The 15,213-nt window shown below is 38.0% G+C and overlaps 3 protein-coding genes across 5 annotated transcripts; 2 read left to right on the top strand and 1 right to left on the bottom strand.

Moving 5' to 3' along the window:
* The first annotated feature begins 837 nt into the window (after window positions 1-837).
* bbs2 (Bardet-Biedl syndrome 2) lies at window positions 838-9,997 on the top strand. 3 transcript variants are annotated; one of them, XM_065278919.2, is made up of 18 exons: window positions 838-958; window positions 1,510-1,678; window positions 5,910-6,137; window positions 6,477-6,602; window positions 6,695-6,757; window positions 6,855-6,932; window positions 7,027-7,131; window positions 7,249-7,335; window positions 7,433-7,568; window positions 7,648-7,787; window positions 7,872-8,010; window positions 8,148-8,319; window positions 8,486-8,615; window positions 8,694-8,813; window positions 8,926-9,063; window positions 9,166-9,278; window positions 9,369-9,517; window positions 9,646-9,997. In XM_065278919.2, exons 2-18 carry the CDS (start codon window positions 1,562-1,564, stop codon window positions 9,750-9,752), a joined length of 2,148 nt encoding a protein of 715 aa, XP_065134991.2. In that variant the 5' UTR covers window positions 838-958; window positions 1,510-1,561; the 3' UTR covers window positions 9,753-9,997. The 3 variants fall into 3 exon arrangements, with proteins under 3 accessions (XP_065134991.2, XP_065134993.2, XP_065134992.2); XM_065278921.2 differs by having other exon boundaries at window positions 940-958; window positions 1,552-1,678; XM_065278920.2 differs by lacking the exon at window positions 838-958 and adding an exon at window positions 986-1,323.
* On the bottom strand, window positions 3,846-4,455 carry LOC135773637 (metallothionein). The gene is made up of 3 exons (XM_065283323.2): window positions 4,273-4,455; window positions 4,091-4,156; window positions 3,846-4,017 (listed from the first exon to the last, which is right to left on the bottom strand). The coding sequence occupies exons 1-3, from the start codon at window positions 4,295-4,297 to the stop codon at window positions 3,926-3,928; spliced, it is 183 nt and encodes a 60-aa protein (XP_065139395.1). The 5' UTR covers window positions 4,298-4,455; the 3' UTR covers window positions 3,846-3,925.
* Window positions 9,998-10,178: 181 nt separating the features above from the next.
* Window positions 10,179-14,847, top strand: b3gnt9 (UDP-GlcNAc:betaGal beta-1,3-N-acetylglucosaminyltransferase 9). Its single transcript, XM_065283322.2, has 3 exons — window positions 10,179-10,770; window positions 11,290-11,376; window positions 11,525-14,847. The coding sequence occupies exon 3, from the start codon at window positions 11,619-11,621 to the stop codon at window positions 12,924-12,926; it is 1,308 nt and encodes a 435-aa protein (XP_065139394.1). The 5' UTR covers window positions 10,179-10,770; window positions 11,290-11,376; window positions 11,525-11,618; the 3' UTR covers window positions 12,927-14,847.
* The last annotated feature ends 366 nt before the right edge of the window (window positions 14,848-15,213 follow it).

Genomic DNA, 15,213 nt, shown 5'->3' on the forward strand with positions numbered 1-15,213 from the left:
AATATCGCTCCAAAAGCAGTTTGTTAACATTGCTATTCTGTCACAAGAATAGTTCCTGCATGTAAGCTCTATTGGATTATAAAAACAGTTTTACAACAATTATAAAACAATTTTATAAGAACAGTTATGTTAATTTTTAACGAATTTGTCATTTTCATGAGATATATAGCTTTCTAGATAAGCTTTATTAATCTTTTCAATCTGGTATCCAAACAAATGTTTGTCAACTGTGTCACTCTTTTTTCAGTTTGCACACGGCACTAAAGGGAAACTTGTCACAGTGGCGAGTAAAAAGCGCGTGCTGTGCTCACAAAAAAAAAGGAAAAAGAAAAGCGCGTGCTCACCATCTCTGCACTCGGCGAGGATACGCGTGAGAACACCACACACAGTAAACAAAAGCGTTGATTTGCACTCGGTCACACATTATTTACTATTGACCGGTGGTATTTTTCCATTACCCACACGGATGAATAGACCAGAAAAACACGAACGGTGTTGTGACGGGTGCAGAATATCTTTAAATTTTTTGGCAAAATAAAACACAAAACGGATATTTATGAATAAATCCAAATAGCAAACATTAATATACATCTTGAATAAAATGTATTCAGTGGTTTGATATGACAAACCACTGGGATAGCATCGAATCTAACATTATCAGAATGTCTATGAAGGTTTGCAATCTAATAATAATTGTATTTTTTCACACGCATAAACTTTATAGATTTACATAAAAATAATTTGAATATTACATAAATGCTCGATCTCGCATTGTTATCGCCACTTTCTGTTGATTTTTGCCAACTTTTATAATTATTTTTTTAAATAATTGAGGACTTTCTGCGCTTGCCCAATGCACACACATCTTATTAACAATCCCCCCTCAAGTTAGTTATGGGTATCAGTCAACCTCAGTGCTAGCTTGCAGCATCAATACAATATCAAACCAGGGATTGCGGTAAGAAACAATTATATTTAGTATAGCACATAGTTCTATTGAAATAAGGAAAAATATTTTTATATATTTGTTTTCGACGTGCACGAGTCGTACAGCTAAGCAGAGTTAGCACACTTAGCTTCTCAGTGAAAAGACTTTTTAGCACAGATCTGGCTAACTTAACACTTATTCATTGCATTACATTTTTTGTTTAGAATTGAAATGTCGTTGTATATGTAAATATTTACTCTATACAAAACCTTGTGAACAGAAGTGTAAACGTAAAGGATTAGTAGAATAGCATGCTAGCAAAAGTGGCTTGGTAAGGCTGTGACAAGCTGCCTACTGTTGCTAGGCAACGGAAGTCCCTGTTGGCGAGACGCATGGTAAGCTGTTTATCTATACCTAAAGAAAGAGAGAGAGACAGAGAGAGGTGGGGGTAGTTAGATGGGTTATAGAGAGAAAGGGGAGACATTTGATTCTTGTTGTTTTTCTAACAGCTAAGTTTTCTGGTGTAATATGTGAATGCTCAGGTCATTTCAGTAACAGATATGTTTATGGTGTTATCACAGGTTTTCCTATAGAAGCATAACAGGTCTGCTTTTGCCTTTGAGCTGTGCCACCATGTTAGTGCCGATCTTCACTCTTAAATTAAACCATAAGATTAACCCTCGAATGGTTGCTATCGGGAAGTACGATGGGATTCACCCATGCCTCACTGCAGCCACTCAAGCTGGGAAGGTATGTTCAAAGTGTTGTGTAGCCTTCATTTGTCATACAGCTAGGAGTTTTTACTGTATTTTGTTCCATTACTAACATTTAAAACAGTTATTTTCCCTTTATCATCAACTCAACAAATTTACAAATTACATATTTTGTTCAAGAAAATTCAATCAGAGAATTAATGTCTATTTGCATAAACATTTGGCAGACATTTTTATCCAAACCAACTTACTTTGTTGTAGACAGCTACGTAATCTTCATGACAGCAGCTTGATTTGATTCATGGAAAAATGTATTGTGCACAGTGTAGCAATTGAACTCTGATTCAAGTTCTGATAATTAAATTTTTTGCAGAGGCCCAGGTTAGTCTGTGACTGTGGTGCTTTTGAGCAAGGCACTTAAACCCCATTTTTTCCCTGGGACTTGCAGTGCGTGTGTTAACTGCTCATTAGGATGGACAAAATGCAGACTTTGGGTCATCATACTTGACAAAAAATGTCAGACTTTCACTGAATACATACACTATGACCCTGTCCTAAATGGCACACTCCGGACTTGTGGACTTCCTCAGAGTCCACACTTTGATGACATCATGTATTGCAGACCTTAGGAACCCTTGACGCAAGTCAACGAGGGCGCACCGAAGTCGTATTTTGGGACAGACTCGAGAGTGAAGCTGGAAATTGGAAGTTGTCGATTAGTGTGAACTTCTTCCATCCGTCGTCTGATTGGTCTGATTGCTCTTTCGCAAGGACTTCTGGGTAGGTAAAGTGCGATGAGCCAGCAGCAGTGCGGGCTTCGCCAAAGACCGCATCAAGGGTGCAAAGGGGACACTGATTAGCACACTTCGGAGTGTAAAAAATGACAGATGGGACACCCTACGGACTCATAGACTAAGCAAGCACCCGCAATTTAAGGCCACAAGACCAAAAGTCCACATTAAGTGTGCCATTTGGGACAGGGACTATATTGCCAAGTTTTGGGACACCCCTCCAAATCATTGAATTCATGTGTTCCAATCACTTCCATAGCCTCAGGTGTATAAAATCAATCACCTAAGCTTCCAGACAGCTGTTACAAACATTTGTGAATGAATGGATCGTTCTCAGGAGCTCAGTGAATTCAAGCATGGTACAGTGATAGGTTTCCACCTGTGCAATAAGTCCATTTGTGAAAATTTCTTCATTACTAAATATTCCACGGTCAACTGTTAGTAATATTATAACAAAATGAAAGCAATTGGAAACAACAGCAACTCAGCAGTAGGCCACATAAAATCATAGAGCGGGGTTAGCGCATGCTGAGGCACACAGTGCGCAGAAGTTGGCAACTTTCTGCAGAGGCAATAACTACAGACCTCCAAATTTCATGTGGACTTTGGATTAGCTCAAGAACAGTGCATAGAGAGCTTCATGAAATGGGTTTTCATAGCTGAGCAGCTGCATCCAAGCCTTAAAAAGCGAATTTTGCTTCTCTGTCTGGCAATCCGATGGACAAGCCTGGGTTTGGCGATTGCCAGGAGAATTGTACTTGCCTGACCACATTGTGCAAAGTGTAAAGTTTGATGGAGGGGGATTATGGCGTGGGGTTGTTTTTCAAGGGTTGGGCTTGGCCTCTCAGTTCCAGTAAAAGGAACTCTTAGTTCGGCATCATAGCAAGACATTTTGGACAATTTCATGCTCCCAACTTTGTGGGAAGGGGATGGCTTTACTTAAACATCCGTCTGTGTACGGTCAACTCAAATCTCTAATATCAGCTCGGGTTAGTTCGGATTCACTCAAAACTATCAGGTCAGAAATTAAAGTTGATTTAACACACATAACATTAACCCTTTAAAGTAACCTGTGAGATCCAGTGTATTTTGAAGAATACTATAGCATGCATTTGTTTTTACTTGGAACATATTACAAATGTAAACCTTTTGGACATTACTGTTTGTTTTAAAACAGGGTTGTCATGAAATGTAAAGGATGTCGTCTTAGATTTGAAAGAGGGGTTTATTACTGCAGCAACAGTTTAAAAGATACAGTTGCACGAACTGATCAAAAGTGTATTTGTGTGTTTGACACATAATGAAAAGGTACAATTTAACATTTAATAAAGAACAGAGTAGTATAGTCTTTAACAGTACAAATAAGTAAACTCCCCCAATCAAAAAAATAATTGTGGCAACATGAAACAAATCTGATAATAACTGGAGGTCATTTATTATCTTAAAAAGACAACATTGATGTACAATGAAGACAGTTAGTTAATTGAGGTTCCTCATTGACAACAGCTGGAGTCACAGGAATTGCCCTTACAAATGCATCCAGAGGCACACTTGCTGCAGCCGGATGGGCAGCATGAACAGCAACCTATGACAGGAATAAAAATGTTAACAGTCTGGGACTAAACAATAACAGGCTAACATGATTCAAGTTAACTTACTCTTCTTGCAGGTTGTACACTGGCAGTTAGTACACTTGCAGGTGGCACCACAGTTGCAAGTTCCAGCTACAACGAAAAACAGCAAATTAAACAAACAAGCACAAAATTACTCCACATCCATAACCTAATTTCCAAAGCAACACAAGCCCAAAATGTAACTCAACTAAGCCTGAAATACTTACTCTTTGAGCAATCACAAGGATCCATTTTCCCTTAGAGTATCCGTTAAAGTTCCCGAAGGTTCCTTTGCTGTATCGTTTCACAAATTTGTGATTGAGTTGTAGATGGTACCAGCTTAATGTGCCTGCCTTGGTTTTATAGAGCTCAGTGCTTACAGGACGAGTGCAAAACCACGCCCACCAGAGCCTGCACATGGTGTTACTCATTCATTACTTATTCATGCAACTGGGTGCAAATCATCAAACGATCACAAATCACCACACCCACCCTGTTTGATCAATGTGTTGTTTATAAAATTATATAACTTCTTTTCCACGCCGCTAAACATTAATGGGGGCTGTTAGCATGTTTAATAATGTAATATGTTTGTTTTTTTTTACTTAGAAGATTGATTTTGAAAGTTGATTTTATTTGTTTTAGCTTTTTTTACAAGGAAGAACCCATTGAGATATAAAGTCCATGCCAAGATTAATATATTAATTTTCATATTAAACACATTTTATACACACAATTAAAACAACACACAAATTGCTAAGGTCAACACGTGAAGGTAAACAGCTATGATTTAGTCAGTGAAGACTGTAAAGTATTTTTAAACATAAAAATATATTTGAGTGAACCAGAGATCTCTTTTAATATCGCTCCAAAAGCAGTTTGTTAACATATTGCTTGTCTCTAATAGCTCCTGCATGTAATCTCTATTGGATTTTAAAACCAATTTTACAACAATTATAAAAACTATTTTATAAGAAAAGTTATGTTAATTTTTAACGAATTTGTCATTTTCAGGAGATATATAGCTTTCTAAGCTTTATTAATGTTTTCAATCTGCTATCCAAACAAATATTTGTCACTCTTTCAGTTTGCACATGGGAAAAAGGGAACTTGTCACACGATGTCACTGTGGTGTGTAAAAGCGCATACTCACCAAAAAGCATGTGCTCAACACGTCTGCACTTACTTACCCGTGAGAACACCACACAGTAAACAAAAGCGTTGATTTGCACTTGGCCACACTCGGTTTTGACCGGTGGTATTTTTCCATTATCCTCACTGTAGAATACACCAGAAAAACGAACATATGTGCAGATTCTTTGAAATTTTAGGAAAAATAAAACGAATAACGAATATTTATGTAATGCATAAATCCAAATAAACACAAAAAATAATCCTTGTAATCCTGTTCCAACATGACTGTGTACCAGTGCACAAAGCAATGTACATAAAGACATGAATAAGCGAGTTTGGTGTGGAGGAACTTGACTGGCCTGCACAAAGTCCCGACCTCAACCCAATAGAACATCTTTGGGATGAATTAGAGCGGAGACTACGAGCGAGACCTTCTCATCCAATATTAGTGTCTGACCTTACAAATGTGCTTTTAGAAAAATTCTCAAAAAACACTCCTAAACCTTGTAGAAAGTATTCCAAGAAGAGTTGAAGCTGTTGTAGGGTGGGCCAGCTCCATATTAAACCCTATGGATTATGGGATGTCATTCAGGTTCATGTGCATATAAAGGTAGATGTTCCAAAACTTTTGGCAATATAGTGTACTGTATGTTAACCTTATAATTGCATCTACTACAGTAAAATCCTACTTTTTCCTTCACATTTTTTGTTAACTTTTAAACCCATTCAGGTGTTTATCCATAATCCCCACACTCGAGGTCAAAGGCCAACAGCTCACCGGCTGAGTCAGAGCACACAGGACTCTGACATTTCACTCCTCAATATCAACCAGGCAGTTAGTTGTCTAACAGCTGGTACTCTGGGACCTAACACTACAGGACACACACTGCTTGTTGGATCTCAAACCAACCTGCTGGCCTATGATGTGCATGACAACACTGATGTCTTTTATAAGGAGGTAAGAGATGCTTAATCTCCCAAGACCCAAGCTTTGGTTTGTCTTTTTCTTCCCCAGATTCCTACCACCTATTTTGGGGTTAGGAAGAGCCAGTAATATAATAACCAAATATTTCTCTTTGAACATGATGCAGTCTAATTGTCCATGTTTGTGTACAACAGGTTCCAGTTACACAGAATTAAGTATTATGGTGCAAAGTGCAAACAGCAAAAAAATGTGGTCTTAGGAGGTTAAAGACACATTTAAGGATGTGGACATCAAGAGAAAATAAATGGTTTAAGTTTTAAGATTTACTTTCTAAAAAAGGCTGAAATGTTTGTTATGCGCTTTATGTAATAGGTAGCTGATGGGGCCAATGCCATTGTCCTTGGAAATCTAGGAGATATCAAGTCTCCCCTTGCCATCATTGGTGGAAACTGTGCTCTACAAGGCTTTGACTTTGAGGGAAATGACCAATTCTGGACGGTAAGATCATTTAGTTTTCCGTTTGCTTTGTTCACAAAACATATAAGAAAGGACAAATGACAATTTTTAGGTATGATTTTGATTTTTTATAGGTCACGGGAGATAATGTACGATCACTTGTGCTGTGTGACTTTACTGGAGATGGCAAAAACGAGGTTACAGATTTATACTTATAATTTTATAATTATTGACTCAATTATTGAGGGTATTGTATATTAAAACAACACTACATAACTCATTTTACAAATGCAGCTTCTTGTTGGATCAGAGGACTTTGACATCAGGGTGTTCAGAGAAGACGAGCTGGTTACAGAGATGTCAGAAAATGAGGTACGACTCCGAGATAGTGCTTTTAATAGTTAGTCAGGCTGTTTTGGAAAAAATCCTTCTCATTTATACTGTTATTGATTTTTGTGTCTCTCAGACAGTCACATCACTTTGTCACATGCATGGCAGTAGGTTTGGTTATGCTTTGGCCAATGGAACAGTGGGAGTATATGACCGCACTGCCCGCTACTGGAGAATCAAGGTACTGCCATCAACAATAAATGTATCAATTCATCCACTAGGAACACTATCAGTTAACCAAAATAGGGTTATTTAAGTCCCTTTCTCTTGCTTTATTCTCCTTCTTCCTTTTCTACAGTCTAAAAACCATGCTATGAGTATACATGCATTTGATCTTAATGCCGATGGTGTTGTTGAGCTAATAACTGGATGGTCCAATGGAAAGGTGAGTCTGTTTTAGCCACAACACTCAAATCTACCAATTAGTTTTGCATTAGTTGTATCAGTTTCCTCATGCACATTTCTTGCGACTTCATTTCTAGATTGACGCCCGCAGCGATCGGACAGGTGAAGTGATCTTCAAAGATAACTTTTCCTCCTCTGTGGCTGGACTTGTGGAAGGAGACTATCGTATGGATGGACAAATCCAGCTTATATGCACCTCTGTGGAGGGAGAAGGTAAGATGGTGAATCTTAACTATAAATGCATGTATTTGGGAATTTGCTCATTATACATATCATATGTGTTGTCCTATAGTGCGTGGCTATTTACCTGCCAGTAAAGAAATGAAGGGCAACCTCATGGATGCAAGTGTGGAACAAGACCTGATCAGGGAACTGAGCCAACGTAAACAAAACCTGCTGCTGGAATTACGAAACTATGAGGAAAATGCCAAGGTTATACAGTAGATGTATACTGATGTTCATGACTGTTGACATTTCAAATTGCATTTGGTGACTGTAAATATTTGCTTTACACAGGCTGTTCCTGGTGTCTCAGATGGCGAGTCTAAGATGGGGATGATTCCAGCTAACACACAGCTCCAGACGGCCTTGTCTGTACGACGAGCCACAGAAAGCCATAAAGCTCACATAGAGCTCAACATCTCTACCCCAAATGGTAAATTAGTTTTAATACAGCTGGCCTATGATTTTATTTAAATAAAATGCCTGATATATTGATATGAGATTCTGGTAGACCTTTTAGTTCGAGACACAGTGATACGATGAAGTTCTCTCTGCCCCCTCCTCTTTCAGAAACGATCATTAGAGCTGTGCTGATATTTGCCGAGGGAATTTTCGAAGGCGAGAGTCACGTGGTTCATCCAAGTGCTCAAAATCTCTCTGGATGTGTTTGTGTCCCCATCATTCCTCCAAAAGACATTCCAGTGGACCTTCACATCAAAGCTTTCGTGGGAGGGAAGACTAGGTGCACATCTGCAGAATATTATCTTGAATTTATTTCCCAGGATTAAATCTCTCGGGAGAATGCCATTCTTCTCCAAAAACTCCAAAATGTTGAAGATTTATGTTGTGGATAAGCAGTTGATTGGAAAAATTATTACTAAGCAATATTTCTTATTCTTTTCCCACAGTACACAATTTCATGTGTTTGAGATCACACGTCAACTACCTCGCTTCTCAATGTACGACCTCAATGTTGACCCCTCGGCCACTCAGCCCACCGGCAGAGTAACATTTAACATCAATGACAGACCACAGAGGGTAAACCAATGACAAACACAATCCCAGTTGTGCTATTTGTATGATCATGAAATAAGATGCTTGTATTTGTGTCTACAGGTGGTGATGTGGTTAAACCAAAACTTTCTGCTTCCTGAAGGTATTGACAGTCCAGACATCACCTTTACTGCACTACGTGGAGGTGGTCTCTTAAGGATAAACATGCAACCTAGTGGAGAGGTACAGCTAATTTGTGTATGAATATGTGACCCTGTCTGTGACTTCCAGACTGGATCACCTATATCTGTGTTTACACTTTTCAAAAATCTTTAACTTTGCTTTGTTTAATTAGATTACGCTGAACACCGATGACATCGATCTGGCTGGAGATCTGATCCAGTCGCTTGCCTCTTTCCTGGCCATAGAAGATTTACAGGCTGAAGCAGATTTTCCCATCTACTTTAAAGAGTTGCGTGACACTCTTACTGAGGTTCGGAAGATTTATTACAAAATCTGAACATTTTCGCATTGCTAATTTCTCATGTAGGTGTAATATTAATGTATATGCTGTATCGTTTTATATTTGTGATAGGTGGATGAGTTTCACTCTGTTCATCAAAAACTCACAGCAGCCATGGCAGATCATTCAAACTACGTAAAAAATATGTTGGTACAAGCAGAAGATGCCAGACTGCTGGGTGATTGGTGAGTGTCTCTAGTTGAATATATCATTACAGACCTTACTTTTCTTTAAAAAAAAGGGGGCTCATGTAAATCATTTTCTGTTTTTTTTAGGAGAAACACAAAGAAGCGTTACTCTGAGCTGTATGACTTAAACAGAGATTTGATCAATGAATATAAAATCAGATCCAATAATCACAATGCCCTTCTAGCCCGCCTAAAGGCAGTTAACCAGGCCATCCAAAGAGCGGGGAGACTGAGAGGTGGGTGGAGTTTTGTAAAAAAAAAATGAGTTGGAATAGACATGTTTGAGTAAATAGTTTTCTGTTTTGCATTTAATTTTAATAACTGTCATAATTAATTCATTTGCAATTATACTCTCGTCTATCAGTGGGAAAACCCAAAAATCAGGTCATCGCTGCCTGCCGGGATGCCATCAAGAACAACAACATAAACGCTCTTTTCAAGATCATGAGAATAAGCACGGCCTCTACTTGAGTTCTGCTTCAGAAAGAGAAACCTTTATACAGAGAAGTTTGGAAGACCAGAATACGTCGCCACCGAAAAGACCCCCAAAACAGGCTTAGAAAGAGAGAGACCACAGGCAGCCTCCATGAAGGGATCTGATTTTAATCCAGGCCTTATGGCAGACGTTTTTTGTAGAGGAATAACTGGGTGTGTTGGTGGGTTGGTATTTAACTCTAAAGTCTTAGCCAAAGAGACTGTGATATGTGTTTAATAAGGCAATGTGTGTACATTTACTGCTATTATTTGTATGTAAATAAAATGTACTTTATCAGACTTAATTAAATTATTACATAAAATGTGTCTTGTTTTCTCACGAGTTCACTCAAGTCATAATTCGCATGCGCGGTCGCGCTTCCCCCAAAGCTTCTTTCCAGCTGCTGCGCTGGCGTCTGGCGCGCGAGGCATCTCCCAACCTCCAGGTTATCACGTGATGATCACCAAAACAGTTATTTAAAAATGTGCATTTATGAAGAGAGCTAGCACTTTTCGGGGTTCTTATTCATCGAACGTGGATTGTATAAATGGATATATCATGTGCATTTAGTTACGTGGCGCCTTTCAGCAAGAACTTTTAACTGTGTTTGAGTCCAGCGCGCGCTCCGCAGTGGAAACAGATGTGACTGGATCTGTCTGTGTGTTGCCAATTCCGCGGTTTTCCTGAACTGAAATGCTTGTATTAAAATATTTTACTTTACCCAATTTATATAATACCAGTGCTAAAACTGATAGATGATAAGAAATGGAGATGCCAGGGATACATTTTATCAGTTGTAAATCGATTATTTAATTTATGAAAACAGATTTTGCATTTATGATAACTGGTGTATAGTGATTTTTAAGAATAGATTTTATGTGAAATTGCTTAAGTTTTGTTTTTGGGGGTTGGGTCATTGAATCATCGGGTTATTTTTGGATTCTTTTTATTTCGTTACCCACATCTGGCAACCCTGATCTGACTTCAGCACTTCTGCAATGCGTCTTCTTTTTGGTAAGTCTTGTACATGTAACGCAATATTAATCTGCAAAACACATGAAGGATTCAAAACACTTTAGGTTTTAAAGGTTTAAAACCAAAATGAACACGTCTTGAGAAACTTGATAACGCATTTGCCTGCTTCATGTTAGTTTGCATGTGGGCACAGATCGTGGTCCATTGAAAATCGGAATACTTAACGTTTTTAATGTGAATCTGATTATGTACCGAATGTTTGCATTGCTGAAATTTATTGTGTGTGTGCCTCACAAAAGAAGTGTTATGAACACCTGAGAAAATAATGGGGCATTTTGTTGTGTTGTTGTTACATCAAATTTTGTTGGCACAGGCACCTGTGTAAAATATTTTCTGGTAAAGTAACTCCTTGCATTTGTAAAGTACATCACACAGTACTAGATACATCAAGAGAACATATTCGTCATTTATTTCAGTTAAAGTACTATGTTTTCTTTCAGTTAATAATTAGATTTCGAATACAAAACCTGTATTAATTGTTTCTGTTTCTTGTTTCAGAAGTATGTTGTCCTGACTGTTAAAAACTCTGGTCAAATAATATCCTGCTGTGTCCACAGTTATGTGATGTCATCCAAAATGACTGTGGTAAGGATTGTGTGCTAAGCATTTCAAATACACATTGTATCTCACACAACAGGAAATTGTTTTATCATCCGAAGATGCCATAAATCCCTAATGGCTGCTTGAAAGCTGCACAAGTTTAGCTAATGCTGTTTATTTCTTTATTTTGAAGGACTGCCTGTGAAAAAATCCAAATACTGGAGACTTTCACAGGAAGGAAACCTTCATGGGAAGATGAAAGGCAAACCACTGACCCTTGTGACACCATGAGGAGAGTTTATATTAAAGGAGAGGTTCTTTGTGCCTTGATTCTGTTAGTGCTCCTTTGTCTTTTGTTATATGCCCACCAAAGAATGACACCTGTATGGGAAAATATACACATTGAACAGGTATCCACCTTACGGGAACCAATTGGAGAGCAAACAAAGCCTGTCTCATCTAAACATCAAAACGTTCTCCATTGCCAACCTGAGGTTCAAATCAAGCTTAAGGCGCAATCGAAGGCCAAATTCCAGAGTAAATCTAAAACACGAACCATGGCTAAATCTCCCCAGCCACCAACACATGCTTTATTTGACTTTGAGGATTACCTTCGAAAGAAAGACCAGCGAGACTTCAAGCTGCTAATCGATCAACCAACAAAGTGTTCTTCTGGTGACCCCTACCTGCTTATTGCCATAAAGTCAATAGCAATGGACTTCGACAAACGTCAGGTAGTTCGACGCACATGGGGACGAGAGGGTGTCTTCCACAATGAGGTGAACGCCAAGAGAGTTTTTCTTCTCGGTGTGCCCCAAAATCGAACGGCACTTCCGTTGTGGGACAAGCTGTTGGCGTATGAGAGCCACATTTATGGCGACGTCCTTCTGTGGGACTTTGAGGACACTTTCTTTAACCTGACACTAAAAGAAATCCACTTCTTAAAGTGGGTCAACACCAGTTGTCCAAAAGCAAAGTTCATTTTTAAGGGAGATGCGGATGTTTATGTAAACACAGACAACATCCTGGAGATGCTCAAGGATAAAGAGATAAAAAGTGACCTTTTTGTCGGAGACATCATAGTTCATGCAAAACCAATTCGTAGGCACAAAAGTAAGTACTTTATTCCAGAGTTTATTTATGGTCAGGGGATTTACCCATCTTATGCAGGCGGAGGCGGCTTTGTCATGTCAGGATATACTGCCCTGAAGCTCCACCTTGGTTGCAAAGAGGTCGAACTCTTCCCCATCGATGACGTATTTCTAGGAATGTGTCTGCTGAGGATCAGACTCCAGCCCACTCGCCACGAAGGCTTTCGTACTTTTGGAATAGTGAGACCATCTGCTGCACCTCATCTCCAGGTCTTTGATCCCTGTTTCTACAAAGAGTTAATGGTGGTGCACAGCTTGACAGTCCCACAAATCTGGCTCATGTGGAATCTTTTGCATGATCCCAACCTTCACTGTCATAACAGCCAGGCTCCCACGACGTTTCCCTTTAAGTGGAGAAATAAAGTCACTAGGACAAGTAAGAACAAGGCAAAGGATGAGCTTGGGAGCCAAGACTATGGAATGAAAGTGTTTGTGGAGCATTAACTCCTTTTAAAGGGATAGTTCACCCAAAAATGAAAATTCTGTTTTAATTTTCTCACTCTCATGTTTTTACAAACCTGTATAAATTTCTGTGTTCTGATGAACACGAAGGAAGATATTTAGAGGAATGTTTGTATCCAAACTCATCATGAGCCCCATTCACTTCCCTAGTAGGAAAAGAGAACACTATGGAAGTGAATGGGGCTCATGAACAGTTTGGTTACAAACATTCCTCAAAATATCTTCCTTTGTGTTCATCAGAGAAAATACATTTATACTGGTTTGTAATTTTCATTTATGGGCAAACTATTCCTTTCAAGTCAAATATGGTTGTACTGTGAATTCAAACGCAAAACCAAAAAAAGGAAAACAGGATGACAATTGATATGATATCATATCAACTACTACTTTTTTAAGTAACAATTTAACCTGTGCATATTCTTACACAAAATAATACAGTGCACATCAGTTTATTTTCTAAATAATCTGCTGTCTTTGGATTTACAATGAACTGAATTTAAAACAGAAATTTATTTTGAATGTAAACTGCTGTGAATACGAACATACTACTACACTTTGATTTAGTTTTAGTGTAATAAAGACAATGCACGTCTCTATTTTCTTTCCCCCATATTTATTATTACATCCATTCTTTAAATATTTTGTTGAACACACTGTAACAGTTTTAATGAACAAAATGCAAAATTAGTTAAAAAAAGTAATGCTTTCAGTAGATTCAATGAGAAAAACTAAAATCCAATGGTCACAGCATTTTAACTCCGCTTTTAACAAGCACATAGCAGACCATTTTAATTTATAATTCATCGACGCAATGATTATTGCTTTAAAAAAAAATTAAAAGAAAAACAGAACAAAAATAAATGCCTGATAATGCTGATCCTCTGCCTACTTCTGTCTGATCTAATAAAAATATCTGAGATACAAAACACCACGTTGCAATAAATTTAGATACACACTTTTTAATCGATAAGTCCCATTTCCAGAAATGGTTAATGATTCCACAAAAAATAATCACTTTGGAGAACAGGGAAGAACATACAATATAGAGCGATACAATACACAGCAATAACATGTGCATTACACTGTATGGGGTTGTCAATTTCTAAATACAGTCCTCTGAACAAACATATATATTTATTCTGATGCAAAAATAGGATGTCTGAAGAGGAAACAATACAGCCAAAACCCATTTTAAAATTATGCATTCACTTGCTCCTGGCATTAAAAAAAATCCACCTGAGATTGGACAAGCAGTCGGACCACAAGCCCCACAGTAACGTTAAATGACACTACATCAGTGGTTGTGGTGTTTCTTATTATTAACAACAAACAATTCCTTAGTTGATGTTGCAGTTGTGCATACATATCCTCAACCCACAACAAAAACAAATAAACATCATTACTGTAATTCTTCAAAGTGGATCTTTATGCAGCTATATACAAAATCGCATGTTGTATTTTCTACCACGTTTAAGGGCTGCCCGCATGTTCAATAGCAATGTTTGAAACCAATCTCCCGCGACAGTCAAAGAAAAATATCCACTATGCATGACGGCTCATAACATATTGTTATGGATTGAAACAAGAGTTATCATCAAGTTTTGAACATACAGTAAACTAGCCCTTCGTGACACTAGTTCAACCAAATGTTATTTTTCCTCTAAAAGACTATGACTATATATCACTTTAGCTTTACATGCTCAGACATACACAAAGCATTTAAAACGATTTCATTTACAGAGAAAAAGTCAAGACAGGCTCGGTGGCACATGAGGCACAATGTTAATAGCGTTTACTTTCTAAATACCCAAAAGCAAGGTAAAACGTATTGAAAACATCACAAACAGCCTTCCACGGTTCCAAATGTAACAGAAAGCTAAAATGCCCTACACCAAATGCTGTACGCCGTAAAAAAATAAAGATTTGTTGTTTCAACTTAAGAAAGTTAAAGGGACACTCCACTTTTTTTGAAAATATGCTCATTTTCCAGCTCCCCTAGAGTTAACCTTTGATTCTTACCATTTTGAAATCCATTCAGCTGATCTGCGGGTCTGGCGCTAGCACTTTTAGCATAGCTTAGCATAATCCATTGAATCTGATTAGACCATTAGCATTGCGCTAAAAAATAACCAAAGAGTTTCGTTATTCTTCCTATTTAAAACTTGACTGTTTTGTAGTTACATCGTGTACTTAGACCAACAAAAAATTAAAAGTTGCGATTTACTAGGCAGATATGGTTAGGACTATACTCTCAAACTGGCGTAATAAT

The sequence above is a fragment of the Paramisgurnus dabryanus genome, chromosome 9 (assembly GCF_030506205.2).
Source record: "Paramisgurnus dabryanus chromosome 9, PD_genome_1.1, whole genome shotgun sequence".
Taxonomy (NCBI): domain Eukaryota; kingdom Metazoa; phylum Chordata; class Actinopteri; order Cypriniformes; family Cobitidae; genus Paramisgurnus; species Paramisgurnus dabryanus.